Below are 25,590 nucleotides of genomic sequence, written 5' to 3' on the forward strand. Positions count from 1 at the left end.
CAAAGCTCCTAGAAATCCATTTTAATGGAACATGTTTATATGTGTGTATTTAGATGTTCAAATTTTGGCCATGACGTCACAATGATTTGTGGCAGCAGAGCATATTTAATAAGAAATCCTCTTCACCACCCTCCCCCCACAAACTTTTACCAAAATGGGATCCTTAACATAAACTGCCCGTCCTGCAGGCAAATCTGTTAAATGAAAAACATGCAATTCGCCTGCCAAAACGAGATGAAAAGAGCCTGCCCCCTAGGACATTTCTTGCATCAGGATAATAAGGTCTGTTTGCCCATGCCACGCACTTAGCTCTGGATTTTCAATATGCAAATGATTTCAGCCACTTAGGGCATTTGCGGTTGAATAGAACGAGGAAAATGGGGCTGCACCCGTATCAGGTACATATATTAAATTTATGTTCTTGTTGGACAAGTTTGCCCTGTAAATGTAAAATATGGCTGCAGGATATACGCTGCATTAAATTATTATTACGTTTACTTAGCTGCTTTCTGGTAAAATAAATAATATAAGTTATTCACGTTTTAAATTGTAGCTACCATAACGAAATAAATGAGTTTATGTTAGACAATTAAAACATTTATCTTTAAAATGGCTAAGCAGTGTAAGCTGCATTAATACTTTAACTTTACCTAATACATTTTTTGACACTCTAATGATGCTATAATTCCCAATGCGTTCTAAATGCAGGTGTCATTAAATAGATTTTTAAATTAAACTGGATTTTTTTAAGCCCGCCTCTGGCGTTCCAAGAGATGCAAAACGCTGGCAATTGATTGGAGCTAAAAGTGTTAACCTCGTTTTTTATTTACTTGCAACGTTGGCATCTGGGGAAGCTGGCCCTGCCACACAGAATATTCCGAGAGCGGGGAAAGGAGTGGGCTGAGTGCTGTAGTAATTTTCAGAAAGAAATAAAGTGCGCTTCGTGGGGCGGAAATTGCATCAAGGCTACCGCGTCAGAATATATCTAGAATTCCATTGGTTTTGTTTGATATCTGTGGAACTGAGTGGAAGCGTCGTAAAATGTGCACACTTTAATGCTAAAATGGGAACATAAAACTTACTCTGCTGGCCGACTGCTGCAAAAAGTTTACCTTTGTTTAGTTTTTCAATTCTCAAATGGAAATAAAAATACTTGTATTATTTCTATTAATATTTATGTCGTTTATTTCGATCTCTTTTCGATTGGTTTATTCGCTTAACAATTAACATAAAACGTAATTAGATAAAAAAATTAATGATATAAATCGATAAATTAGTAAATTCAATTGAACTAAAAACATTTGCTCTCGCTTTCATTTGAACATAACAACAATTTGCCTATGAAAATAACAATTTTTTTTAGTTGAATCAAACGCACAAATCGTTTCGTTTCGTTTCGTTTCGTCACATAAATAAATAAATAGTCAAATAAATAGGCTTAAAACTAGAATAAATATTTCTTAAGCATACGGCTTGCAATTAGCGTAATTCTCATTCAGACTCTACAAGTGTTAGGCACGCGTACTCAAAAAACGGAACCTGCAGCCTGCTCAAACAAAATATCGAAAACTCAGAATTTCGTTCAAAGTTTGCTGCAGTTGATTTTCAATTAAGCTAATGAAATGATGGTAGCATGGAGGAGGGTTTGAGGGAAGGATTCGAAAAATGCGACGTTGCAAAAAAGTTGAGTCAACTCTTCTTCTCACGCTTCTGTCCACGACTCTTAAAACTCTACGTTCTATTTACACTTGTTGCTCCTTCCCCAGCGGCTTCTTGGCCATCTCGGGCACATGGGAACCACGGAGGCGGTGGAGGCTGTGGAGGCGACACCTTACTTCACTCCCGTTATGCTGCGCAGCCAGGGCTTGTAGAAGGTGGTGCGCATGTAGACGCCGGGCAGATACGGCGCCGCACACTTGATGCCGTGGGACACGGTTCCGGCCAACTCGTAGCGTCCATCGGGACGCTGCAGCACCAGCGGACCACCACTGTCGCCCTGTCGGAAAAATGTAAACGATTGGGGTCAGTTGTGCACCAGAAAAGTTTCAGAATAAATATAGACTACAAATTACTTTTACATTTTAAAAGGAAATTACAATGATTATAAAAAGTTCCTATAAAGATGTATTAGAAAACCACTTTAGAGCTTTGCTAATACATAGGCTGCCTTTTTAGTATCATTTAATCTTGTCATGGTGTTCTGTATTAATCCCCGAACTCACCTCGCAGGAGTCCTTTTGGCCATTGGCATAACCGGCACACAGGAAGGAGGTGAGAATCTTCTTGTTGTGGCCAGCAGTGTGGAACATCTCCTGGCACACGCTGTTCTCGATAATCGGCACCTAATTTAAGTTATCCCCGGGTCAGTCGTTTTTCAAAGCAGATTGTGAGGAGGGAGTGCTTACCTGAACCTCCTGTAAAACGGATGGCACTCCGCCGCCATACTTGAGGCGTCCCCAACCAGTCACGGTGGCCATGCGTCCAGTGAAGTCCGCAACGTCATTAGGCATGCAAATGGGCACTGCAGAGGAGGAAAAGGAAATACTCAAATTAGCAATTGTTAAAGCCAATAATTGAAGATAGTATGGAACACAATTTAAAAGGAACTAAACGCGTAAAGTTTCCATTTTAACAGGATGTTATTCTAAATGTGTATATCAACTTAAAGCTTGACACTTAAAAAACTTACGTATATAGGGTTTAAATTTTAACACGATGAAAAACCTAACTTAGTGCAGTTCCCGCTCGGGTACTACACTTTTATATCTTTATACATTTTTTATAAAACTTGAAACTTACCTATATGGGTATCGAATGCCACTGGACTGTCCAATTCCAGCAGGGCCAGATCGTTTTCGAAGGTGGCCGGATCGTATTGCCGGTGAACGATGACACGCTTCACATTCTTGGTCACAGAACGCTTGCTCTCCAGATCGCCGGAGATGTCGAATTCGCCCATCACGGCCACCAACGAGGCGAGGAAGCTGCGGAGGAGGGAAATCAGAAAGAGATCCCTGGTTAAGGACGATTCAATCCGTGATTACAGTGGATATCTTACCCAGGCTGACAATGGGCGGCGGTGATGACGTAGCGGCTGGTGATTAGGACGCCGCCGCACTTGTTCTTGGTGAACAGGCCCAGCCAGGTGGACTCCCGCACGAGGACCTGCCAGGGGAAGGCGCCGAAGGTGGAGCCCTTGCCGCCGACGATGCGGCCGGACTTGACATGGGGCCGCACACCGCACTCTGTTGATGGGGAGTGAAATGCGAGGTTAGGAGTGGGGAGTGTTCGAGAAGTCGAGTCCGAGAGTTGGTGGGAAGCATAGAACTGATGGGACAATTACATGGAGAGGGAGTGTGGGGGGTGGGGGGACACTAGAACTAGGAGGGGTTTTCTTTTTCGGGAATTGTCTAAGTGGATTTCTGGTTTCGCCGCTTGTGCTTGCGGCGCGCTACAATTTTTGGATCAGTCGAAAATGCAATGGTGGATTAGGGTTGAGGAAGCGTTGGGTTAAATGCGTGAGGGGTTAGGAACAGGTGAAGGGCAGGTGAGAGAACAAGAAATAGAGAGAGAAAGACAGTTGTTTCGGGTCCATGCTAGTCCATGCTACATTCAGTCCACACTTACGAATCTTCCGCCCATTGGCTCCGCCGTACGAGCTGAGCGTGGCGCCCTGGTCGATCTCGTTGTCGCTGGGATTGGGGTTGACGTCCTCTTCGTCCTCCTCGTCCACGATCTCATCGTCCGCCGGCCTGGCCGAGCTCACGGTTGTGGTCTTCACGGTGCTGCTCACCCGGCGGGTTGGCTTCTTGGTCGCCGGTTTCCGGGTGGTGGTGGTCACCTTGGCAGCCACGGTGGTGCGACGTGTCACTGGTTTGCGAGTGGTGCTGCTGACGGCGGAGGTCTTCTTGTTGGGAGCCTTAGTCGTAACGCGGGTCACGGGTTTCTTGGTGGTGACCTTCGGCCTGGTTGTGGTGGCTATCCTCACGGGCTTGCGCGTAGTTACCACCCTCACGGGCTTGGCTGCTCCACCTGCTCCGGCCTGGTAGGTGGCCGCCGTCTTATTACTTCCCGGCTCATCGATCATGTCGGCCAGGGCCTCGAAGTTGCCCTGCAGCGAGGCCACCAACTTATGGACCAGCGTGTGCATCTTGTCCTTCAGCACCACATCCTCCACGAAGGCGGGCGTGGAAAGGTCCAGATCGCTGGTCACTGCACTGGAGGCAGCAGACATGTTCAGATTGGGGTTTCTCACCGGCGGGAAATTGACAAAGTCGTTGGGCGACGTGTAGGTTTCCTCCATCACGTTCTGGCCAACTTTCTCGCCCGGAACGGAGAAGGCGGGATACGAGGGCGTGGGTCCGAAGTAGCCAGGGAACGCAGGCTTGTCATCAGAGGGCACTGCATAGATGGCCTCCGTTGTGGATTGCGTGAAGGCCACATGCACCGGGCTGCTGCCAAAGTATCCGGGGTCCTCAAAGTCGTTGGAACTCACTCCCTGCACTCCTGGTCTTCCGGTCACATAGGCACCCGTGCTGGAGGCCAGCTTGTTGCTATCGTCACTCAACGAACTGTAGGTCACCAGATTAATGGCAGTGGGCTTGGGTGTAATGAGAACCGTGGGCCTGGGAGGTTTGGGTGTTCCATTGATCTGCACGAAACCGGGTTTCTTATGGCCGTAGCTACCACTGATGGTGGGTCTTTGGGCGTAGATGGGCGTCGAAGCGGTCGCCACCAAGGGCGGCTGATAGTTGCCCGGCGTGGAGCCCACAATGTTCTCCGCCGTGCTCTGGATAAAGGCATCCAGCTTGTCGTCCGCCATGAACAGTGGCGGCACATTGTCGTAGTGGTAGTCAACGGTGGCTGGCGGACGTGGAGTGCTAGGTCCGGTCACATAGCTGGTGGAAATGGGCTTGGCCGTTGGGGGTTTCCTTCCCGGCGAGCTGGCCACGTGCTCCTCGTTGTAGTTGTGCGATGGCATGGGCGCCAGCTGATCGTAGCTGACAGATGGAGCGGATGGCTGGTCGTATTGGCTGGCTGGGGCATCTGGTTTGTCGTAGTTGAGGGCCGGAGCAGCTGGCGCAGGAGCTGCTGCTGTGGTCTGTTCGTATCCTCCATTGGCTGGTCTGGGGTAGCTAGTTTGCTCATGCTCCATGTGATGATTAGCCACTGGCTTCTGTTCGTATCCTCCAGTGGATGGTCTGGGGTAGCCAGTTTGCTCTTGCTCCTTGTGATGATTAGCCGCTGGCTTCTTGATCTGAATGTGTGTGATGGGGGATTCGGGCACATTGTCGTATCCACTGGACACAGGCTTCCTCGTGCTGTGCTCGCTGATCTTCTCCTGGTTGTAGGCACTAGTACTTGGCTGCGGTTGAGGCTTCTTCTTGGTGTTCTCTCCGTTGATGGGTCTCTTCACGCCAGGTCGCTTGGTACTGGGCTTGGGTCGAGGTCTGGGACTGGCCGTCACCAAAACGGGTCGCTCCGAGGAAGAATCCTCTAAAATAGTATCATATTGGGGCCGTTGAACCGGAGAAGCAGCAGTTGGAGGGGATACATAGCCGGAAGTGGTCTCCGATTGCTGATACACATTCGAGGTCTCTTCTTCCTGCTCCTGGACTTTGGTGGTGTGCGACGAGACGGACACTTCGGCGGGAACTTGGGCCTGATAGTCACCATTTCCGGACTGGGTTTGGGGGCTATAGTGCTGCATGGTCACCATTCCAATGTAGGAGGCCACTGGGCGATTTTGCTTGTTGGCATTGGTGGTGGGACGCACGTAAGATGGCACTGGCTGCGGCTCCTCCGTTTGGACGGTGGAGAGCTTCTGGTATGCGGATTCAGTGCTGCCCTCGTAGGAGTCACTGCTTATGGCCTGGCCATAACCAGCTGCAGTGGCCGGCAGGTTCTCCTCCTCTTCCATGTAGGACATATCCACTGGATAGGCAATGCCCATCACGGGCATCTTGTTGAACTCGGAGGTCTGTGGAGCAACTGGAGCCACAGCATCGTGGTACCCATTGGCCGGCAGGGTGTGATCTTCCAGGACGGCGGAGACATCCTCTCCGTAACCAGGACGAGCAGTGGGCATCTCAGCGGACTGACTGACTGCTGCCGAGGCATCCTGCTCATCCGAAACCTTGTCATACGAAGATTCGTAGTTGACTGTGGTGGTGTAACCGTAATCCGACTGTGTGTCCTGTTCCTGAACCTTCTCCGCTTCGTTTTCCTGGTAGAAAGTGGGTGGCTGTGTGGCTGGCTCCGTGTGGACTGCTCCTGCTCCAGGATATCCATAGGAGGGAGTCTGCTGGCTCACCACATTGTAACTGGGTCCATGGCTGGTATTGTTCAGTTGCAGGATGATCGACTCAATGGAGTCCACATGGGTGGTAATCGAGGAAATAGTGGTGGGACTGTTCTGACCCGTCGTTGGACGCTTGGCACTTGTGCTGGAGGAGATGTAGCTCTGCTCCACCGGATGTTGTTGTGGTTGCTGTTCCTGTTGCTGCTTTGGTGGTTCCGCGTACACAGGCTGGGGTCCATATCCTGTCGAGAACTGCAGATCCTCCACGAGATCGGCATCTGCTCCGGGGTGAGTGATGTCACTGTGCGTGAACTCTCCGCCATCCAGGATCAAATGGTTGTGGTGATGGTTGTTCACAGTCTGTTCCGGTTTTGGACTTGGCTTGGGTTTCACCACCTGCTGCGGCTTCTGGTGCTGGATGGGTCGCTTCATGCTCTCTGCCAATTGAGGAACGGGTTTCGGCTTGGGTTTCTGTGTAGTCGGTTTCGGAGTTGGTTTCTGAGTGGTTTTCTGAGTAGTTTTCTGAGTGGGTTTCGTCTTAGGTTTTTGGGTGGCTGCTGGCGTCGAGGAAACCTCTTCGAAGGAGTTGGACTCGGAGCTCGTTTGATCCTGCAAAACGCTGGCAATCTTCATGGGTACCTCGGTGGTGAAGACGATGTGATGATCGTCGGCATGCTCAGGTGGCAAAGTGCTGAGGACTTGCATCACAAAGTCATCATTCTGGGGCGGCGACGAGGGTGAGTTGATAGTGACGGAGTGCTTGTGCACATGGAAGTTGGGTGGCTGGATGGGTTGAACGGGTTGCTTGGTGATCTTCTGGGTGGTCTGGTCATTGGAGGTGTCGGCCTGCTGCGAAGGCTCCTGTTCGAACTCCACACTGGCCGAGGAGTACTGCGACTGGGTGGAGGTTTCGGTGGAAGCGCTGCTGCTGCTGGAGTACGCGGGCTCATCCCTAACAGGTGCCTCCGGCTCCGGCTGATCCTCCTGCTGCTGCGACTCCACCCCATAGGCACCACTGGGTGGACTGATGCTACTGCTGCTGCCCAACTGCTGGTACACCTTGTCCAGGTTCTGCTGATCGTAGATGCTCTGCGATGGCTGCTGGGCCACCTGCTCCTCACTCAGGGATTGCTGCTGCTGTTCGCCGTAGCTCTCGAACGAGGATTGGGCTGCCGCCTGCTGGAGCTTCGTCTGCTGCTGGTGCTGCTGGAAGTAGGCATTCTGGGCCTCGTTGATCAACGTGCTGGCCAACTCGTGGGTGGGTGGAATCTGGCAGCAGGCTCCGAAGAGGAAACCGTCCATGCAGGCGCCCACCACCTCACCGCCCCGTTGGGCGCACTCGTGGTTGAACATGCAGATGGTGGGTCCATTGGCCCGCGGATCCGAACTGGGCAGCGTCTTGGTGGCCCGGCAGTGCTTCGGGGTGATGCGGTAGCCACCAAATAGCTTGCGACCGTTAGCTGTAATTAGACATAAGACGATATAAATAAAAAATCATTTTAGATGTGAATTTTCTATTTAAATATGGTTTTTGTATAATTTGTATTTGTTAAATTCATTTTAATTTAAATAACTTAAGACAAAAGTCCCGAAAATTTTGCAAAATATTGTGTTTTAAAATACATAGGAAACAAAAGAATTTAGCCAAGAAGAAAGATATAGCCACTTATTGCCTTAACTCATGTTAATGGTAGTTTTTTCTAAAATGACTGCTTTAATTTTGTATTTTTTTGGTGTTCTCTGAGTGTAGTTCCCAAATGATGTGCCACATTGTGTAGTGTTTGTCAGCTCTACAAACTACAATTTTCCCAAAATTTGCATACTTCGGATTGGCCCAATCAAAGATTCGATTTCAGTTTACCTAGATTTTCGCACAGATTTCGCTTGCCAATAATTTAAAAGCCAACTGTCAAATTCCCCGTGGCCAAAGCTTAATTAACATGCCATTCAGGCATCTCTTTTCGCTCAACTGTAGTTGATTGGATTATAACTGGAGGGGGTAGTGAAAATGTGGGAAATTCCTTAAATGAAAGTGACAACTTTGAACGAATACATCAATTCCGCACAAATGCCATCTATATAATTGCTCTTTTCAATGCTAATTGTCACAAATAACCTTGGGCAAACATCAACAGCAGCCGCTATACAAACATAAACTATAAAGTCTATAAACTCAATTAACAGCAGCAATATTTTCCCTGTTCTGTGGGCAGTCAACCGAATAAACCCACAGAAAAGTCCACTCGAAGACTGGCAAGTGAAAGTGGCCCTGGTTGGTAGCGTAGCCCAACTGCCAACTCACATAGCAGCCACTTGCCGTGTCAAAGTTCATCTGCGGCCCAGGTGTGGGCAATGCACTTGAGTGGTTTTCCACCTCATTTGCCAAATGACGACAGTAACCACGAGCTTGCTGGGAAAAACGGAGAAAGGTTTGCTCTGCCTAACGTGGGGCTTAAAAGTCTGTTTAAAAATATACCCATAATTAAATGTATAACCACGAAAATTTGAAAACCTATATAACAAAAAAATAATATTTATACATCGAAATTGTGTTCATAATTTATCTATACCAATATAAAACTAAATTTCCACATGGCTCTATTATACTACACTTCAAGTTTATTAACTACAATTTAACGGTACTGACAAATTGTACGGTTCTTAAATACTTTACTGCACATGCAATAATCGTTAAATTTAATATAACACTTTATGTTTTAGTTGTATTTAAAAAATGGAACACTTATTTTTAACGATCATCTGGTAGCACTTTTAGCTGCTGGTAATAAATACATAAATGTTATTGCTTCACTTAGGAAAATAATAAAAAGAATGTTAGTAAAGCAAGGCTTAATAACTAAAAAATCGTGTAATTAATATAGAAGTGAGACTAAAAAGTTACAAAATTTAATATATTTTTGTAAAAGAACACAGAAATAAAAACTTAAAAATAAAGTTTCGAAAACCTTAAAACCTTGAGCAAACTTTAATGAAAGAGTATCCAATGGCGTTCAAAGTCCTCGAAAAAAACCCATTTAATGTGTGTACAAGTAGACGCCACTATTTTTAGCTCCTGACACTTGGAACGAAATTGATTTTGGCAGCAATTAAACCAGAAGTGGGAAAGCAGTGGTTGCCGACTTCTGACGGGTTTATGCTGACAAATTAACACCTCGCGGATGCTCCACTTGCGAGTGGTGACCCCAATCCGCATCGGGGACTGTGTCAATGTTTGGTCGTGAAATTGGAGCATAAGAGCCCAGTGCAAACACGGCCAGCGAACTAGATTCGGCGGAGGCTTACTGGCAATTAGTTCGCTGCTAATTAAATGAAAATCAGAAGGTAACGAAACCGAAATTGCAGGGAACGGACCAGCCCGAAATGGAGGCAATCATCATGACCATGACTCAAGCCGATTGAGAGTATGCCGGACACGTAGCGCCAGTGAAAGTAAATCGGAGTACTCCGGAGTCAAGTGTATTAAGCAAAAGTAGTGCAAAAGCCTCCATTAGAATAGCAGTCAAAATATCTTCATACATACATAATTGAGTAAAAGTGATAGTGTTATTCCCTTTTCTCTATTTCTCTGTTTTCGCTCGGCCCATTCATCTCTCAAAGAGATTTCGTTTTTTTCGTGGCGTCTACTAATAAAATAACAATAATGTTTTTTGCAGCTTTATTATTTGCAGACATTTTGCGTTTTTACGATTAGACACTTAAGTGCTCTTAAGTATTCTTCCGCAAATTGTTAAAAGCGGGCGCAAACACGGAGCGAAAGAGAGTCGGCGAAGAGACGTGAGAAAACGCCCTAGGCGGCGGGAGTTAGGCCAAAACAAAGCCTTTTATTTCCGTAGAAAGAGTCAGTTAACAGAACCACGGGCCCTAACAGAGACCCATTGGTAGTACCGGTAACAGTACCGCCAGCTAACAGAGCTCTTAGAGCCAACAGACTTCAATCTCGGGTGGCGGAGTCAATGAATTAATTACCAACCTGGGGCTGACTTAATGAAGTATGGCAGGCAGCACAACCTGCCAGCGATAATTATGCAGTTTAACATAATTTATTTGATCTGGCCCGAGCAAATTGAATGTTTGTACTACATGATTATGCATTTTGAAAGTTACACTAAAAACGTATGTTTTTATAGCACGCCGACACAGTGCGGCTTATCTGTGATCATTTTTGGTGTATTAAGAAGAAATTAAGGCTTTAGCAAAAAAAATGTGAGTAAGTTTCTTTGTTGCTGTTATAATTAATTAATTTTTATACCCGTTACTCGTAGAGTAAAAGGGTATATTGTATTCGTGCAAAAGTATGTAACAGCTAGAAGGAAGCGTTTCCGACCCTATAAAGTATATATATTCTTGATCAGGATCACTAGCCGAGTCGATCTAGCCATGTCCGTCTGTCCGTCTGTCTGTCCGTCTGTCCGTCTGTCCGTCTGTCCGTCTGTCTGTCCGTATGAACGCTGAGATCTCGGAAACTATAAAAGCTAGAAGATTGGCATTTTGCATGTAGATTTTAGGAGTTCCTACGCAGCGCAAGTTTGTTTCAAAAAGGTGCCACGCCCCCTTTAACGCCCACAATCGCTAATATACGATTTTAAAAATTTAAATATTTCGGAAAAGTAAAAATGCAGTTTTATTGTGTTTATCAATACCTATCGAAATGTAGAAGAAATTTTTCAAATCGGACCATTCGTTAAAAAGTTATGCGTGATCAAAGTTTCTATCTCCATCTCCCTCGCACTCCCTTCACCTGAGTAACGGGTATCTGATAGTCGGGGCACCCGACTATAGCGTTCTCTCTTGTTTATACTAAATTTCCTAAATATAAGGTGTAAATCCCTATACCTGCTCAACTTCTTTAATGCTGTTAGGGACATAAGAATGATACACAAATAATAAGATAGTTCTTTTTAAGTACTACAGGGCCATATTTTATAAGAACAAATTTACAGTAGCAGTACATTTTATTTCTGGTCATTTTAATTTATTTTTACCCTTGCAGAGGATAATATAATTTGGTAAAATAAAAACTTTTTAAGCCTTTTTTGTTCTAACTAAGCCGTAATACGACCCACAGACTAAAGAATGAATGTTTTGAGCAGCTGAGGATCTAAACAATCAATTCCAGGTTTATTTGGAAAAATTTATATTTTTACCGATTTTTGCATTTTTTATAAGGGGTTAGTTCATGTTTTTTGCCCAAAATTGGCTGAAAATGAAATTTTTTCTGTGAATGGTAATCGATTGGGAATTTAATAACGAATTCATTGAGGTATGACATTCCAATAATTGAACATTTTTTCTCAGAGTTTTGATAAAAAAAGATAAACTAGAGTTGATTTTTTCGGGCTTATAACGCATCGCACGCTGCCATACATTTTTGATTTACCTGCTAATGTATTAAAACTTCGGCTTGCCGAAGTTATTTCAGTTCTCGTCTTCCAACCTTTTTTAATGAAGACAAACAATCTTGTTCAAGTTGCCTATTTCTTGAAATTAGGTTATAATTTGTTGTCCCATTAACTATTAACTATTTACCCTAGGGCAAATTTCAAACAATCTCTATCCATATTTGTAAAACTTAAAACCTAAGAAATACATTTTTAGATAGCAATCATCTTAAATTTATGTACAACTATTATTGGTTTAAGTTTTGTTTGATAGGACCTACTGTGATATGAAACGTGTTGAAAATGATATGTGTAGATTACACCCTTTTACACCCAACACTTCCGTGTGCACCGAATCAAAAATTCAGAGAATTCTTAGGCACGCCCCGAATTGAGAAGCCCCTCACCTGCCATTTTCAACCATAAAGAAACGTGTGACTGATTATGATCCGCCAATCCTCTGACCCTAATTGGTGGATCGAGAAATTGGAGTCAATGCGCGTTGCATAGCCATAATCGCAGGCGACGCATGCAAAATAGGTTACAGCATCGCAATCGCACCTGAGGAACAGCAAAAGCAATATCCAGCAACAACCAGCCGGCTAAAAAGCTCACACACCTGAATCGCCGAACGAAAGTGTGTCAAACGCCTGAATAATTTCGCGCCGCTTTAAAACATTTTTCGGTGTTTATTAAAAGGGGGGAAAAAAGATCGGAAAAAATACGAACAGAGGAAGCAGCTGCAAAATGAGATAACAAGTTTGTCTTTCCAACAAAATGTTGGAAAAAACTTGGTGGCAATACCATTAATCATCCAAGAAAATTGGCCCAATAGCCGAATTCTGAGTCTGTTGCATGTGGCAGTGTGTCACTTGGCCCTTGGGGCAGTGGTGTCTTTATATCTTGGTATATATATGTAAGACTGTGTAGGCGAAATAGAGAATAATAACAGCAGAATAACAGCAGAACAGCAGCAGAACAGCAGAAGAACAGCAGAACAGCAGCAGAACAGCAGAAGAACAGCAGAACAGCAGCAGAACAGCAGAAGAACAGGAGATTAACAGGAGGCATTCAGCGGAGACGACAGCAGCAGAACGGAAGCAGAAAAACGAGGCAGAATAAGCAGAATAGAGAAACTACGCAGTTATCTTGTATTTTTCCACCATATACTTATAATCTATACCTAATATTAATAATAAAACCGAGGTGACTTAATAACCCACCTTACATTTGGGGGCTCGTCCTAACGTGGAAATCGCAAGTGAAAAGTGACGTCGTCCCGAGAAGTCTCAAAAAAGTTTAACTGACGCCGAGAAGTTTGATCGTAAAGGGAATAAGCAGATGAGGGAGAAGCCAATAAAGAAGGAACATTCTAAAATTCCGATTGCGAAAAGGAGACAGCCGTATTACACAAGATCAGTTGCCGCAGCAGAGAAAAAACACAGCATGAGTGAACCCGAAAAAAGTGAGCAGAATCTGGTCGAAGCAGGTGTGGGGCAAAATACCGCAGCCGGAACAACCGAAGTGTCTTCAATCGACGAGAATACAAAAACACTGAAGGAGCTTGTCCAGCTTCTGGCCATGAAGATGGGAGCAGAAGAGCAAATCAGTGGTTGCTCAATAACGGCGGAAAGCTTCGCGAAAATCATTCCGGAGTTTGACGGAGAATCCATGCCGGTCAAGAATTGGTTTGACAATTTCGAGCTAAATGCTGCAGCTTATGGTCTGAACATAAAGCAGATGTATGTACAGGCACGTGCCAAAATGACGAACACAGCAAAATTGTTTTTGGACTCTACTTACGTACATCAATACACAGAGATGCGTTTGTTGCTGCAGACAGAATTTAGTCGTCAATATGTGTGCAGCGCGGATATTCATGAGCAGCTCCGTGATCGCAAGAAACGTAAGCAGGAATCGTTTCACGAGTACCTTCTGCAGATGAGGAAGATTGCAGCTCTTGGCAGTATAGATGCACGTTCTGTAATCCGCTACATCGTGGACGGTTTAAACTTAAGGAGTGACTTCAAATACACTCTCTACAGTTGCAAGTCCTTTAAAGAGCTGCAGGAGCAGTATGAGGTGTTTGAACGCGTCGGCGAAAAGGGAAATAAGCCGTTTCAGCCGAACGATGGAAAATGGACGCCGAATCAGAAGAAGCAGCACGAGTTCAACGACAGAAAGAGTCATTGTTTCAATTGTGGATCTGCTGATCACCTCCGCAAGGACTGCAAAGTTGCCACGAAATGCTTTAGGTGCAATAAAGAGGGCCACATGTCTAGAGATTGCCCTGGGTTAGCTGCTGGTGTCCAAGTTGTGTGCAGTGCAAGTCGCATGAAGAAGATTACTATCAACGATGTCGAAGTGGAGTGCTTAGTGGATACTGGAGCCGATGTATCTATATTGAGAAAGTTCATCTTTAACAAAATACCCAATATTATTTTGGAGAGATGTGCTTCGAAGCTTCGTGGACTGGGAAAGAAGACCACGTGCCCAGTTGGATGCCTTTTGGCTGAGGTACCAGTAGATGAGAAGATGACGCCACACAAGTTCGTTGTCGTAGAGGACGGAGACATCGAGTATGACGCGCTGCTTGGATTTGATTTCGTTTCGAAGTTCAATTTTTCATTGTCGGCAGAAGGATACAAGTTCTCTTCCCCGCTGGGGGAGGAACCCAACCAGATGAGTATTTATAATATTATTAATGCAAATGATGAAATCGATGCTCCCCCCAGTATGCAAAGGAGGTATCGATGCTAATTAGGAACTACAAAGCGGTGGATTCAGTAGCAGAGGTTCCAGTCAAGTTTCGAATTGTTCCGGATGGCGAGATCGTTCCATTTCGTCAGTCACCGAGTCGATTCGCAATTGCCGAAGAGAAGGATGTCGAAAAGCAGATCGACGAATGGTTAGCTGCTGAAATTATACGCCCATCTACATCAAACTTTGCCAGCCGTCTGGTGCTGGTAAACAAAAAGGATGGCACACGCCGTATCTGCGTTGATTTCCGTAAGCTGAACTCGATGGTGTTGAGAGACTGCTTTCCCGTCCCTGTAATCGACGACGTGCTCGAAAAGCTGCAGAAAGCGAGTTATTTTACGGTGATGGATTTGGAGAACGGTTTCTTTCACGTTGCCATTGAGGAGGAAAGCAAGAAATTCACTGCATTCATTACCAAATCCGGACTGTACGAATTCAATAGAACGCCATTTGGATTTCGGAACTCGCCAGCGGTGTTTATTCGCTATGTAAACCATGTGTTTCAGGAGCTGATGAACAAAAATATCCTCGATTTGTACATGGATGATATAATAATTCACGCCGAGACTGCAGAGCAATGCTTGGAAAAGATGGCACTCGTTTTCAAAAGAGCAGGAGCGTTTGGCCTGAAGATCAAGTGGCGAAAATGTCACTTCTTGCAAAGGAAGATTTACTTCTTGGGCCACAATATTGAAGACGGAAACCTGTGGCCTGGACAAGAAAAAACTGCTGCGGTTAGCAAGTTTTCGGTGCCGAAGAATGTCAGAGCAGTTCAAGCTTTTCTGGGGCTGACTGGGTTTTTTAGAAAATTTGTTCTGAATTACTCGCAGATTGCACGCCCGTTGACTGACCTGCTGCGAAAAGAGGTCCATTTTGAAATGGCTGAGCCTCAGATGAATGCGTTCCAGAGTCTGAAGGATGCCTTGACTAAGGAACCCGTTTTGAAATTGTATATCAGAGGGGCCAAAACTGAGTTACATACGGATGCATCAAAAGACGGATTTGCCGCGGTATTAATGCAGTGGTTCGATGGCAGACTCCACCCAATCCAGTATTGGAGCAAGAAGACAACAGAAGCTGAGTCTCGCCAGCACAGTTACATCTTGGAAGCAAAAGCCGTGTATCTGGCGGTAAAGAAATTCAGACATTATCTGCTGGGATCGCCGTTTAAGTTGATAACAGATTGCTCGGCTTTCAAGCAAACTTTACAGAAGACAGATGTACCAAGAGCAGTCACGCAGTGGATTGTTTATCTGCAAGATTTCGAGTTTGCAGTGGAACATCGCCCTGGAGAACGATTAAAGCATGTTGACTGTCTCAGTCGCTATCCCGACCGCGTTATGCTTGTGTCGTTGGAGATCACTGCGCGCATCAAAAAAGCTCAAGGAAAAGATGAGATGCTGAAGGCAATTACGGCAATTTTAGCCAGCTGTCCATATGAGGGGTACAAGATGAAAGCGGGACTGGTCTATAAGGAGGTGAACGGCAATGATCTTCTCGTAATCCCGAAAGCGATGGAAAAAGAAGTTATTGTTGACGCCCACAGTGCGGGTCATTTTGCGCTACAAAAAACAGTTCATGCTGTGCAACAATCCTATTGGATTCCTCATTTGGAGCAAAAAGTTCAGCAGGTTGTGAACAACTGTGTAAGATGCATCATTTACAACAAGAAGCTTGGCAAGAAAGAAGGATTTTTAAACTGCATCGATAAAGGTGATCAGCCTTTTCATACGCTGCACGTTGATCATCTGGGCCCCATGGATGCCACTGGGAAGCAATATAAGTACATATTTGCGATGGTGGATTCATTTTCGAAGTTTATATGGCTTTTCCCTACAAAGACTACCAGCTGCGAGGAAACGCTGAAGAAAATAGAGATGTGGACTGATATTTTTGGCAACCCAGTGCGGATGGTTTCGGACAGAGGCTCCGCTTTTACTGCCAACTTGTTTGCAGAGCACATGGAGAAAAACAGTATCGAGCACGTGTGGAGCACAACCGGAGTTCCCCGTGGAAATGGTCAAATCGAGAGGGTAAATCGCACGATCTTGTCAATCATTTCTAAGATTTCGGCGGATGATCCAGCCAAGTGGTTTAAGGCAGTACCAGAGGTGCAGAGAGCTGTTAATTCCCACTTACACGCTTCAACGAAAAAGTCACCGTTTGAGATAATGTTTGGCGTGAAGATGAACAATAAGCCAACTGATCGTATTATTCAGCTTTTAGAGGAAGAGATGTATTTAAGCTTTGACGAGCAACGGCAGCAACTTAGAGTAGATGCAAAGATTGAGATTCAACGTGCACAGGAGTCATACAAGAAGCACTTTGACCAAAAGCGGAAACCGGAGGTCAACTATCAAGTTGGAGATTTAGTCGCTATACGCCGGACACAGTTTGTTGCAGGAAAAAAGCTCGCTGGAGAATATTTGGGACCGTATGAAATAACAAGAGTCAAGAAAAATGGCAGATATGAGGTTCGGAAGGCAGCGGATGTAGAAGGTCCATCTAACACTTCCACCAGCTGTGATCACATGAAGTTGTGGCGTTACGTGAAGGACAATGAGGATGCTTGGTCATCCGGGACAGATGAGTAATCAGGAATGGCCGAATGTAAGACTGTGTAGGCGAAATAGAGAATAATAACAGCAGAATAACAGCAGAACAGCAGCAGAACAGCAGAAGAACAGCAGAACAGCAGCAGAACAGCAGAAGAACAGCAGAACAACAGCAGAACAGCAGAAGAACAGGAGATTAACAGGAGGCATTCAGCGGAGACGACAGCAGCAGAACGGAAGCAGAAAAACGAGGCAGAATAAGCAGAATAGAGAAACTACGCAGTTATCTTGTATTTTTCCACCATATACTTATAATCTATACCTAATATTAATAATAAAACCGAGGTGACTTAATAACCCACCTTACATATATATATACCATATATACTGCCTTTTGGCCAACGGAACAGTTATCGGCTGTGCTGCCGTCCGTGCAGTGAAATTTATGCGCACAGCCATGGAATGGAAATTAATTAAATCATGAGCATGATGCTGGCCAAGATGCGAGATCGGGAGAAGAGAGCTGGCCAGCGCTGCTCTGAGATTTCGTAGAACTTGTTTTCATGCCCGATCTCCGACCGTTCGACGTGCCGGACTCCGAAGAATGTAAACAAACGAGGCGCTTTAACGGTAAATGGAAAATTATTATCGATCAATTAGCCCAAGACTGCAAAAAGCTAAAAAGCTAAAAAAAAAAAAAAACAAAACTTTCTTGCCGCAACATGCAACTCCACGTGTATCGCGCTTACAGATCACAGTGGGATCGGGCATCTTGGATCTTGGCCAGTTTTGCATTTCACGAATCTTGCTCTAATTGCGTTGTGAAAGTGTTAAATATTCTTGGACTACATGGCACATGATATTAACACCAGTTAAGTGAAATCGAAGAGTTCGATTGGCCAGTTAGTAACACAAAGTATTCATTTAAGCTGGTTATCAAATGGAATATGTTTAACATTTATATCGTAAAAAACAGAAAAGTAGCTTTGAAAAAAGGTTCTTAAACCTTAAGCCAATGTTGACCAAGTAACCTTATCACCATCAAGATTATATGATTTAAGCTTCTTAGCGAATAATACAATTAGCTCTTTTTATTTTCATAAAGCACACTACATATTATAAATAAGAAAAGACTGCCTAAAATTACTGTTTAAGAAAACAACTGTTTTGGGGAGAACACATCAATCGGTAATTACAAACATTTTAAGATACTTTTTCTCAACTCCCGTCATTTCCCCTAGCGAAATTAATTAGAGAAACTCTTACTATCGACAGGAAAAAATTCCCTAACGATTTATTGGCTGCCGAAAGGCCCCATCTAATGACCAACGTACGATGGTGACGAAAAGAAAAAAATAACCAGTGTCACTTTTCATGGAATTAGCATAAAAAATCTTTTCATTCATCCGCAAGATAATTTCACTTTTCCTAGACAAAAGCGAAGAAAAACTGTTTACATTTCATGAATCGCTTGATTTGGGCTACTAATTATGACTTTGGATTGTGGAAGCGAGAGTGCCAACCGAGTGCAGTTTACTAGAGGTTTTGCGCTATCTTTTTGTTTTTGCCTTGGTTTTATAGTGGCTTTTTATTAATTTTAATGGGCTTTACGTGCGGCTGTGCGTTGGTAAAAATATCTTTCTCAAGCGCTCTGTTCCGCGATGTCATCACGCAAGAAGATTTCCCGCTTTGCGTGAGAGAAATGGAAAGTTTCTTTCCGAGTCTTGACCTTTCTCGGCTTAAACAGCATATTTGGTTATCCGATTCCGAAGTCGGTGGGCCTGGCACGCATCCCACTCCATATGGCAGCCGATCCGCAACCGAACCTACCCATTAATCGCATTGTAATTGAATTGTTTGGGTATGGGTACGAATTTGTGGTATGGGTATGGGTATCAGCATCAGCATAAACATAACCCGCTGCATGCTCTACTACGCTCTCTGCGAATTGGACTGTGGCATGCGCTATATAACTAGGCCCGGCTATAACCGATTTGCACGCGAACTCCCAAGCTTGGGAGCCACCTTGAATTACATAAAATTGGATTTGAAAGTCGCACCGATCTTCGAGCGTCTACAATTTCCATCGATTTGCTCGGATCTGCTCGAGTGTCGCTGTGGCGAATTGGGCACAGCATCCGAGATTGAGTTCCAGTGTCTTCCCATTCCCATTCCCATTCCCACTCTTGTTCCCACTCCTATTCCCATTCCCAGTGGCCAATGGCCAATGGCCATGGTGCAAATTGTAACAGTGACCCAAATAAAATTGCGGCGACGGGCGACCAAAAAGACCGGTAAGATAACAGTGAATGTGCAAGTGCCAGGCTGTCTGTCTGTCTCCGCTCGCACACACAGGCACTGCCACTAGTGTCGTGGCCACAGGTGTAGGTATGAATTTTACGCATGCAATTTAATGGAAACCGTAATTTTCCACTTGCCAAACCAGAAAGAATTTAAGACCAACTTCACTAGAGATGCGCCAGTGTTAACTTACAAATTATTAACAAAATTAAACTGTCTTAACTTTGAAAATTATCTGCCACAAAAAAATTTTAGTTGCAAACGATCTGTTTATTATAAAGACTTTTTTATTAAAAAAAATATTTTTATTTAATATATTTTATTTTGAATACTAGTTCAGATTAATCAACAAAATTTATTTACACTACTGTATTATTTATTTTTTATCTTCTGAGCTGGTCCAGAGTTTAATATTCCGAAAAATCAATAAATTTAATTGAAATGAAATGACTATACACTTAACGTGTAGAACGGTAAGCCTTTTGTTTTTGCGGTTTGGCTTTGAGATTACAAGCCAGGCATTTAGTTTGCTAAGCCAAGCGGTCGAATGCGGTCAGTTTAGCAGCTACAAACCATAAATACAAATTGCTTTATGGCTTAGTTTTGTGAGTAACCACCACACATTTGTTGATGGCATAACTTTGGCACTTCTCACGTGGGCAGCGCTGTTGGCTCGCCTTGCTGCCCGTAATAAGAAAGGTAATCACACGGTGTCAACCTCGAGTCCAGCTCATCTGAGTCTGAGTTCAGCCCGACTCACCTGGAACAGGTTCTAGTAAAGCCAACCAGCGTTTTGCAAGAACGGAGAGGAAACTCTTTTCTGGGTGATGGCCCGGCTTGTATCATTTCGGCCACCGTTTGCCACTGTTACATATGTGCGCACGACTTTGTATTGTTTTCATTACCATTATTATTCTTTCGGTGGTCACTTTCTGCCAGGTCATGATGCTCTGGGTCTCTGATTGTTAAACCGAACAATGGCTGGCCGGAAAACATTCAATTTGGTGAAAATTTTGCACAATGGGAAATTTATTGAACGCTTTCCAGGTGACAAAAGATTTGCGGCGAACATAAATCAAAATGAAAACGTTTTGCCAACCAATTTGTTGAAAAAAATCATATCAAATGCGATGAGCTGTTGTAAAAAAAAATATCGCTGTGTGAATAAGCAGTGAAAGTTGCTTGGCCGCAATAAATGACATCATTTTTGGCAATAGCCCCGATTCCGATTTAAATACCGACCATCAATACCCACCAGCAATGATCTTACATTGCCTGCGGAAACAGTCGCAGAATCTCAATTCGGTTTTATGGATGCACAGAGATCGGGCAAAACTTTTAATGCGTTTGGTTCATTTCCATGCCCCGAAGAATGTGTGTTGTCATGCAGCGGAAGCCAGCGCAGAGCGGAGAATTTCACTTTCACCGCCAAACATGTCAAAACAAATTCGAAGTTTGCCGTGTATTTCCTGTTAGACGGGCGCATCCCATAACACCACTCTTTCGCTTTGAGCCGGTGTTGACAGCCCGATGATTTGTAGCTGCTCGGCATCGATATAAGGCAGTAGCACTCGAAATAATGCCGATGAGCTTGAAAGATAAACCACCAGACAACAAATGTGTGCGAGTACGCCAAGACAGTCATTACAATTGAGTAGCTACTGTTTCAACTCCATTCACATGCTCCGATACAGTCAAACATCTGTAACTCGAAACGATTTTTTTTGTAACTGGAAAAATTTAATTTATGGCTGATAGTTATCAGTCCTGGTATTAATGGCAACCTACTAAAATACGTAAATATTAAACAACTTTTTATATTTTGTATATACATATCTCAAGAAAAATGTATTAAATAGTTTTATTAGATCCTTTCTTTAGCTGATTTTGTATATAAATCCAAAATAATGGAATAAGTTCTTCTCTATTTAATTTTTTTTGTATTTAATGTTCGACTTATGCTTCAAACTAAATGTATTTCTTTCAATACATCTGAAATATAGTTTAAAGTAGATTTTTAGTTTCTATGAGTCATAAATTCTTGCTATTGAAGTTCTACTGTAGTTTCACTCGGGTGCTTAATGGTAGGAAGTGCAATCCATACTTGGCCCAGGTGAAATGCTCTCCCGGTACTCGATGTTCATGATCTGTCACAGTCTTAATGCGATTGCGTTAAGTTTATGAAGTGTAAAATGGCTGTGGGAAAATGGTTTTGGCCCTCTCGCCGGCCCAGAAGAAAGTCAAATGTCGCTTTCACATTAATTGCATGTGGCGGGCGGGGAGGGAAACGACGAAAAATATATGTGGAGTTATGGAATTTGTAATTTGCATAAACTGAGAATCTGAAGCCGAGTGAGTGTGCGTATAACGGGTACGACAATTAGCCAAACGAGAAGAAAAGAGTTATGAATTGATTTTTAAGTAGCCAACTGACAGGCAGTCGGCCGAGAGCGATTGAGATGCCGAGATCTATGTGGAGCAACAATTGACCAAGTCGATGATCGGGCAGCGGTAAAAACGTGATCTTGAAATTACATCGCTGTCGAGCATCGACAGCAGGGGTTTTGCCTTCAACTCCAAGTCGGCTTCCTTCCCGCAGGCCGAGTCTCAAATTACCGCAAAGTCAACTGCAGGCAGCGTCGACAAGTGCAGCGGCGGTCTTGGCCATGGCCATGGCCATGGCTAAAAACCACGACTGACAGCGACAAGAAAGCCGCAAACTGGCACACGCTTCCATCAGATTCTGTGTGGTTGTTGTCGGGCTGCTCTGCACTGCATTGCATTGCACTGCGGCTACTGGCCAAGACATTTTCATTTCGCACGCGTTTTTCCTGAACTGCTTTCCTGGTTTTCTTTCTGTTCAAACAACGCTTGAATAGAAATTGAAAATTGTTTTACGTGTTTCATACTAATGATCAGGTGTGTATGTGTCCGATGATTGGCATTTGCTTGACTCGACTTCCACCTCACTGACGCAGCACAGTTCTGCGATTGCTGGCAAACGGAAGTATTGATTTTCTCTTCTTTGGTTTTTTCCTTGGTTTTCCCAAACCTTTCGGAAAAGGGTACGGCAAGCAAAAGAACAAAGGTTGGCGTTGGGAAAACACCTTAAAGAAAAGCTATTGCATCCCAAGAAGACATAATTACTGTGGGACTTTTAATCGGTTAACTGAAGGCTTGCAAAGCTAAGATTACATTTCAAAACGATGTCATTTATTATTTTTGTAGGGAAATTAGTGTTAACCAAACTTCCCCTTTGTTTGATTTTGTGTTTTCCATATTATTTTCTTAATATTTTTGTAGAAATATTGATTGCTCGATTTGAGAAATTTTAAATTTTTGATGTTTTGTTTTATGCTTTAATATAAGTACAAGTTTATTTCAATCAAAATACAATCACATAAAGGCCATCCGTCTAAGCTTACATTTTTTAAATTCAACTTTGCCCATTTTATTTTCAATGGGTACAACAAACTTCGATGACTCCTCTGATTTTTTAGAAAAGGTGTTTTTAAAAGTGTTTACGGAAGGACTTGTAAGGGCTGCAGGTGATTTTGCAGCGTAAGCTGCACAAATAAAAGATTCACTTTATAAGAGCTCTGAACTTGAAGAAAAGCATTGATTGGATGGGAATATGCTTTCAGCTTTATTAAGGTTCCCCTAGAGGCCATAAAGTCTTAACAACATACTTATGAATGTTTTCACCAATTTAATGATGTTAGAGAAATGAAAACGGTGTGTGAAATTTCACATGTCAAAGAACCTGAGTCTTTTTTTTGGTGCAATAAATAATACTGGGCCGATTATCACAAATAGTTTGTTTTCCCCCTTTTGATTGTGTCTGGCTTTTTGTTGACTTTGCACCTCGACTCTTTTGTTGGCTGGCACTTGGGCTCAATCTGAATTGAATGGGCTCGAGTTGGTGCCGATCTGTACTAATAACCAGGTACTCTAGAAATTTGTTTCACTTTTTAAATCAGCCAAATGACCTCGACAATTAACGGCAATGGGATGCTGAGCTGCGGGCCGAAAGCCAGCACTAACCACTCGTAAAATCGTAAAAACTGTCACAAGGAAAGTCGACGAGTCTGTCTGCCCAAGATCTCGAGGTCTTTTGTGGCTGCTTTGTGGCCGTAATGTAGCATAAAACGAACCAAATAATTGCCAAGTGCGTGGAGTGTGGAAAGTCATTCGAGAAGCACCAGCCACAGCCGCAGTTTTCTGTGCCAAAGTTTTTCTGATTCATTTATTGACACAAAGGCATAGATTTTTTTTTTTGCCATGAGCATTTGAGCATTGTCAACTTGGCCAGGCCAAGGCATTGAGTGAAAGCCCCCATTGGAGGGGATGGCTTTGGCTACATACATATGTACATATGTATGTGAGCCAAAGTGAGGCAGCAAAAGCCACTGACACGATTCGATTTGCAGCGACATGAGCTTGCAATTTGGCAAATTGATTTTCTTTGCCATAATTCTACATTTTATTGTGTGCTAAACTTTCTTCTTTGTGCGGCCTTTCATCAAATCATTCGGGCAAGTCAATGAGCTAAATGGTCTGTCACTTACCGCCATTCGTTTCAATTGATCTAAATCCACTTGTTGTCGGCACAAATGATGCGACTATTATTATTAAACTTGTTAAAGCGATGGAAAGTAGTTGTGGTTTTGTTGTTCTCGTCGTTGTCGTTGTTGTTGCTGTTGCTGTTCTCGTTGCTGCTGTTGTTGTTGTGCAGCAGCGGGACAACATCGCCGTTGAGGCCGGCGTAACCCACTTAAACATGTTTGCTGCTGGCCGGACGACACTTGCGGGGAGTTCTTGGCCTAGACCGTCTGGCAGCGACTCGTTATGATATTCGCCCTGCTTGTTTCGAAATCGCCACCAAAAATCGGGCAAAGTAAGTGCGAAAAGATAGTGTTGTAACGGCGCGCGCGCTAAACGAAAGACTTAGGCGACGAACGCGAATTGAGTTGTAACTGTAATTGTAGATACGATTCCGATTCCGATTTCAATTCAATTTAATTGCGACGACCGCACTTTCTTTGGTCACCTGCGAATTTACAGTTGCTCGCACCAAAACACTAACACACTGCACCACATATAGTATCTGGCATCGGCTATCGGCTATCGGGTATCTATATCTTATATCTTATATCAGCGACCATGCGTCCGGTCGACTGAACGCTCCGCGTGTGTCTGACTGTCTGATTGCGACTTGGCCCGAACGGCGGCCAAGATAACGGACCTTCGCCACTTTTGTGGGGAAAACTTTCACTTTAACGCGGGAGAGCGCGTTCGGGAGAGCCGTGAGCGGTACGTGAGAGTATTTCTATTAGGCGTCGCTTAAATGGTAAACATTTCTAATTCGGCGTCTGCTCGGCTTCTTCTTCAGCCGCTGCTGCTGCTGCTGCTGCTGTTGCTGTTGCTGCTTCTTTTGCCACCGATTCCTGTTTTCGCCGCCTGCTTTCTTTCGCTGCTCTCTCTCTCTCTTATTCGGCGTCCGTACGCGTGCGCGCTTCAAACCCAACTGAATCGGTTTACAGCGCGGCTTTGCGGTTAAGAGCGCTCAGCGATCGCGATCGTGATCCCGATTCCGATCCCGGCTTTACAGTACCGCTCGCTGTTACCGGGATGCGGCAGCCGTTGACGTTGATGCCACCCCAGAAAGACCGCTGCAGCTTTCGCCTGCAGCGATGTAACTGACCGATATACTTAACATCATAAATTGACTACTTTATTTGCATAACCTATATATTAGCATTTAGTTAGGAAAAACGCTTAAAGAATTCATTGAAAATATGTGGTTGCCAGATCCAGGACTTTTTTAATTATGTTCTATTTACTGTTCTCATAAAAATAGTGAAATGACTATCTTTAAATCTTTGGCTTTGATTAATAAAGAGTTAAACAATTTACTTTACAAAGTATACAACACCGTTCTTCCTTTAATTGGTAGATTTCAGCCCACTACTAAAGACTTTAAATGTTTTATAATAATATACCCTAGCACTTCTTTAGTATCATTTAAAACGTTTCTTATTTTACCAATGCAATTAAAACTGACCATAAAATTTGATACCAAATTTTGCTAAAACTTAAAATGATGGTTAAACAAAATTTTAGCCAACACAGAATTTAATTTTTTCGTCTGGAAAATCAAGCTAGGATAGCATCGGATATCTTGAGGAAATCGTTATTTCTTCTATTATTCAATTATTTGAAGTACCTTACTTTTACCCTAGAAATAATATTTGATCTGGCAATCTTTGAAATG

At 43.8% G+C, this 25,590-nt stretch overlaps 1 protein-coding gene across 3 annotated transcripts; it reads right to left on the reverse strand.

The window, feature by feature from the left end:
- Nucleotides 1-1,167: 1,167 nt before the first annotated feature.
- LOC108051961 (serine protease filzig) lies at nucleotides 1,168-24,680 on the reverse strand. Of its 3 annotated transcripts, none has more exons than XM_044459732.1 (7): nucleotides 23,885-24,680; nucleotides 3,628-7,761; nucleotides 3,059-3,245; nucleotides 2,800-2,984; nucleotides 2,406-2,521; nucleotides 2,223-2,342; nucleotides 1,168-1,996 (listed from the first exon to the last, which is right to left on the reverse strand). In XM_044459732.1, exons 1-7 carry the CDS (start codon nucleotides 24,096-24,098, stop codon nucleotides 1,832-1,834), a joined length of 5,121 nt encoding a protein of 1,706 aa, XP_044315667.1. In that variant the 5' UTR covers nucleotides 24,099-24,680; the 3' UTR covers nucleotides 1,168-1,831. The 3 variants fall into 3 exon arrangements, with proteins under 3 accessions (XP_044315667.1, XP_044315670.1, XP_044315668.1); XM_044459735.1 differs by having other exon boundaries at nucleotides 3,059-3,302; XM_044459733.1 differs by lacking the exons at nucleotides 1,168-1,996; nucleotides 2,223-2,342; nucleotides 2,406-2,521; nucleotides 2,800-2,984; nucleotides 3,059-3,245 and adding an exon at nucleotides 3,401-3,451.
- Between the last annotated feature and the right edge of the window lie 910 nt (nucleotides 24,681-25,590).

The sequence above is a fragment of the Drosophila rhopaloa genome, unplaced genomic scaffold (genome assembly GCF_018152115.1).
Source record: "Drosophila rhopaloa isolate 14029-0021.01 unplaced genomic scaffold, ASM1815211v1 contig_115, whole genome shotgun sequence".
Taxonomy (NCBI): Eukaryota; Metazoa; Arthropoda; class Insecta; order Diptera; family Drosophilidae; genus Drosophila; species Drosophila rhopaloa.

Coding starts and splice junctions, on each gene's coding strand:
- LOC108051961 (XM_044459735.1), bottom strand. CDS start 24,098: ATGTTTAAGTGGGTTACGCCGGCCTCAACGGCGATGTTGTCCCGCTGC. Junction 7,762..23,884: donor ATCAATTGAAACGAATGGCG/GTAAGTGACAGA, acceptor GTCTAATTACAG/CTAACGGTCGCAAGCTATTT. Junction 3,303..3,627: donor AGCCAATGGGCGGAAGATTC/GTAAGTGTGGAC, acceptor ACCAACTCTCGG/ACTCGACTTCTCGAACACTC.